At 39.1% G+C, this 4,471-nt stretch overlaps 1 protein-coding gene across 1 annotated transcript; it reads right to left on the bottom strand.

Moving 5' to 3' along the window:
* Positions 1-1,053: 1,053 nt before the first annotated feature.
* plek2 (pleckstrin 2) lies at positions 1,054-4,197 on the bottom strand (the record flags this gene model as incomplete). Its single annotated transcript, XM_079261660.1, has 9 exons — positions 1,054-1,184; positions 1,376-1,454; positions 1,645-1,728; positions 2,021-2,122; positions 2,353-2,540; positions 3,116-3,207; positions 3,329-3,513; positions 3,893-4,057; positions 4,147-4,197. The coding sequence occupies 9 exons, from the start codon at positions 4,195-4,197 to the stop codon at positions 1,054-1,056; spliced, it is 1,077 nt and encodes a 358-aa protein (XP_079117786.1).
* Between the last annotated feature and the right edge of the window lie 274 nt (positions 4,198-4,471).

Raw genomic sequence — 4,471 nt, 5'->3', positions numbered from 1 at the left:
ATGAAGTCATAATAATGTGTTTTTCTGGTATTGTTTTAGCTCCAATTCTTCAGCTACAAACCACTCACTTAAGCCATCAAAAAGTAGTGGTCGTCAGCAAAAAATACCAGAAAGTATCAAAAGATGCTAGTTACCAGGAAACAGTATTTTTGGTGAGGCAAAGTGGGTTTATTTATACAGAACAATTCATACATGGAGCAAAAGTGCTTCACAAAAGCAAAAAAGCCAATGAAATACATTTAAAAATTCAAGTAAAATAAAGAAAAAGCATAAAATGACAAAATTGAGACTATTAAAGTGCAATTTTTAGGATGAGAAAAAAAAAGAAACCTGATAAAACAAGGGTTAAAAGGATTGGGTGTTTTTGCCCTTAGCAGTCCTTAAATGTTAAAATCCTCAGATTGGTGACAATCATGTGATGTCACAGTAATGTGTCAGCATAAGCGTGGTAACAGATATTGTAATACTACATAATGTGGACGAGGGGTGGCATATAGATAGTAATCACTGACGGTCTGAGAATGGAGCTCTGCGGAATCCCACGTGATCTTTTCTTGATTCATCGTTACTAAAAGAAACGAAACAGTCTTAACCCATCAGGTAAGATCTAAATTATTTAAGTTCGTGCCACCCACTTTGCCAGTCGGTCAAGCAGTATGTTATTGATCCGCTTTATCAATTGTAAGAAATGTGTGTTTTTCGTGTGTCTGGATTGGTATTTAAATGAAAAAAACATAACTGCGCAGTGGTTCTACATAAGTATAAAAACAATCCTGCTAAACACACAAAAATATTCTAACCTAAACAGAATAACAAGAGAAATGGTTGAACTGTCAGGCATTTAAAAAAACGCTACTAAATCCTCAAAAACTGGTCCAAGAGAGACAACATACAAGAGAAAGTAAAAAAAAACAAAAAAAACATTACAGCTTCAGATGCTTTCATTCACTTTGTTAATACAGCACATTCCCAGAATGAGTAAATTCACTCATGGTCATAGCAGCTTCAGAGACAAGCTGTTATGTTGGCGAGCCAAGTTTCACTGGAATCGCTTCAGTATGTCTGCTCCCTAATTGCATCTATCCAGTCCATCTTCTCTTGGTGAGTTGGAGCCTGGATGAAGTAATGAGTGTCTGACTGAGTGATGATTTTAAACAAGTTGCCTTGAATGTTGCCTTTCACACCTGCAGAAGAGAAGAAAGTTGTGTCAATAAAACATAAAATCAATATGGGACATTTTAAAACTGCATTTTTAACAAGAGCCTGACAGATAAAAAGAAAACACACAGAAAAGAAAAGGCTGCAACAACAAACAAATAAGGCTGAAAAGGTTCAGTCTTACATCCAGAAGTTAGTTGAGTTTATGTTGACTCACCGGAGGGAACTCCGTTATCATCCAATGACGATACAAGACAGCCTCGCAGTGAGAAGCCACCAACAGGGCTGATGTCATCCTGACAGGCAACAAGGCCAAAACAGACAGAGTCAGACATGTGGAGACATTGCTGCTGCTAATTACAAAATTATTGAGAGTTATGAAAGCCTCAGAGTCATGGTGCCAGCTGACTGGAGCAAAATAAAAATGTTTGGTTTGGGCTTTGACTCAGTCAGTTTGCAATGTTTTCATGATGATCATGTGCTCACCTTAGATGGATCATAGTAGTGCAGGAAGGCAGGCTCTGAACGCAGCACGAACAGTCGCACCTTCCAGTTTTTCCTTCTGTGTCCCTGTTAAAAGAAGCCGAAGACGGCTTAAATGCAGCACTCAAATGATCAGAGATTGAGAAGTTGTGAAAAACCTCGACAACTGATGTTTCTGCAGTGACAAATATTCACAAATATATTTTCATCCTGTTTTATTGAGTTTAATGTAAACTCTAATCATTTACTTTACAGTTATAAATCTTAGTAAGTTGATGAGTTTACTCTATATTTGTTATGTCCTTAAAGAATGGAAGCCAAATAGGTGTCTTATCTAAATTACTTGAGTATTTTAACACAGACATGATGCAGTGTTTACCTGTTTGAGGAGATATCCTCTCTTTACCACTTTCCCGCTCAGCTCCACTGCAGATAGAGACCTCTCTGCCTTCACGCTGCCTCTCTTCTTTGAATTGTCAGACTGAAAGTGAGAGCAAACAGGTTGCAAATTAAGCAAAATCCTGACAAGCTGTTAAATAAATGAACATAAACAATGTGTGTATCGTGTTTAGAGCACATATTAACATGTCTAACATATCCTGAATTTCCCCTCTGGGGATGAATAAAGTATCTATCTATCTATCTATCTATCTATCTATCTATATTTCCAGGGAAAACGTGCATTTATGTGTCAAACTGAATGAAACTTACAAAGCTGTACAGTGCGGTGGAGTCGTCCATGAACTGCTCACTGAGGCCAGCAGTGCGAAGGGCTTCCACGCTTTTCATCCCAACTGTATGCAGGAAGCCCTCCTCCAGCAGAGCAGAGGCCAATGTCACGGCCTCCACACGGGTCAAAGCCAGCTGCATGAACAACAACCAGTCCACCACAGCAGAACCTGCAGGGAAAACATATGTGTAATGATGGCACAGAGGTCGATGACTGAGCCAACAAAGAGGCAGGTCACATGGAACAAATACAAAGAAGTACAAAATTAATGACATGAGATTAAAAAAAAAAAAAAGAAAAGAAAAATGAACATAATTAAACAAAACTGACACAAGTACAGAAGCAAATTAAAAAAAAATGTGGCAAAACACAATCACAAGCAATATGGAAATGTTTAAAATGAGACGAAAAAAGCAAAATTGTTTAAAAAAAAACAAACAAAAAACAATAATAAACGTTATTATAAAGACACAAAAATAACACAAAGTAACGTTAAAGAAAAAAATTCAAAACTGGAAAAACAAAAATAAAAAGTTGATGGCGTTATGATCCTTTCTGTTATTTACATGCTGCATTATAACCTCACAAGAACAACAACAGCAGCACAGCAAATTTCAACCATAATAGCTAAAACACAACTCTGTGCCTTTATCTGTTGGACATGGATTGCTGTAAAAGGTGTCGGCATACAGCAGGTTTCAGGTCAGACTTTTACTCACACGTGGAATAAAACAGATGTTTTACCTGAGAAGCAGTTGCTGTAAGTGCTGCCCTGCTCCACATGGTTGCTCAGCTTGATGCCGCTGTGGACGTCATACATGGAGTCCAAAACTTGGCTGTGAGAGAGTGTAGAAACAAAGTCTAGGATTAGTTATTCAAGAAAGCCACAAACAAACACTTCGAGACAGTGAAAACAAATTTTTTTTTTTGGTGAAAAAAGGGGGTGAGGGGGTTTACCTCAGATTAATATTGTTCAACCGAGATTCAGCAGGATCCTTCTGATGCGTCACCTTCCCTCCATCAGTTGTCTGCAGTTTGTTGACAGCAGCTGTGATGTCAGCAGCCCACTCATCTCTCTCTTCCCTGGAGCAAGCTTCCAAAAAATGGTCCACCCCATGTTTAGTCTGGAGCTTGAACACCAACTATTGAAAGCACAGGAAGGAGACCAGTGTTGACAGGTTGTTCTTCAAGGTTAGATAATGCCGATAAAACAGGGTAAAGGAGAAACCTGAGGCAATAAATGTTCTCATCAAGTGAGGTGTGGAAGATCAGCTTTCTACTAATGAAAAAAACAGAAAGGAAAACACTAAACGGGAAGTGTTCATATAAAAGCATTTGTTTCTGTCTTCATGTATGCCTCCTCTATAAACAGTTGTGTTTATAGAGGAATCTATTACGGCCTTTAGAATATGTTTATTTCACTGAGTTGCTATTTCCTTTTATAAATGAGAAAAACACACTCAAAATCTTGTCATTTTAGGATGTTTCAGGATGAATTGTCTGAAAACCATTTCAACTTACCGGCCGATTGTCATGCTCTAAAAAAGGACAAGTTATCACGCAGTCCTTCAGCAGGATCTTCCCTCGCTGACACGAATCCCTTTTCCCTCCTTCGTATTTGTAATACAGCAGCTTGTCTGGTGTGAGCACAAACCAGCGTGCCTTCCAGTTGTGAACAATATGACCCTTAAAATAAGATTTAAAACAGTTTAGACTCAGTCTGACAAAGACATGTAACATGTACTGATTCAGTGAGTATTTGATCACCATCTCACCCTCTTCACCAGGAACCCCTCTCGAATAGTGCTCTTCTGGTCTGTATCCATTTTCTTCAGTGTGAGATTTACCTGTTCTTGCATGCTCAGGTTTTTAAAGTGGATGATGAATGCGTCACAATGCCCACACCTTTCCTGACCCCCCCCCCCCCCCCCCCCCCAGCCCTCCACTCTGATGATTAGTTCCTGTTCATGATCGCACGAGGGCGCACTAGCTCCTTCAGAAAGTCAGCATGGGAGGCTGGCATGCACCCACCCTACAACAACACTGTCCTTTATCAGTTTTAGTATGTGGACAATTCAGATCCTGGAAATTAAACCATAA

This window comes from Telmatherina bonti (assembly GCF_933228915.1).
Source record: "Telmatherina bonti genome assembly, chromosome: 22".
In the NCBI taxonomy this organism is placed as follows: Eukaryota; Metazoa; Chordata; class Actinopteri; order Atheriniformes; family Telmatherinidae; genus Telmatherina; species Telmatherina bonti.
Note: the sequence above shows the minus strand (reverse complement) of the source record. Positions and strands in the feature narration are given on the sequence as shown.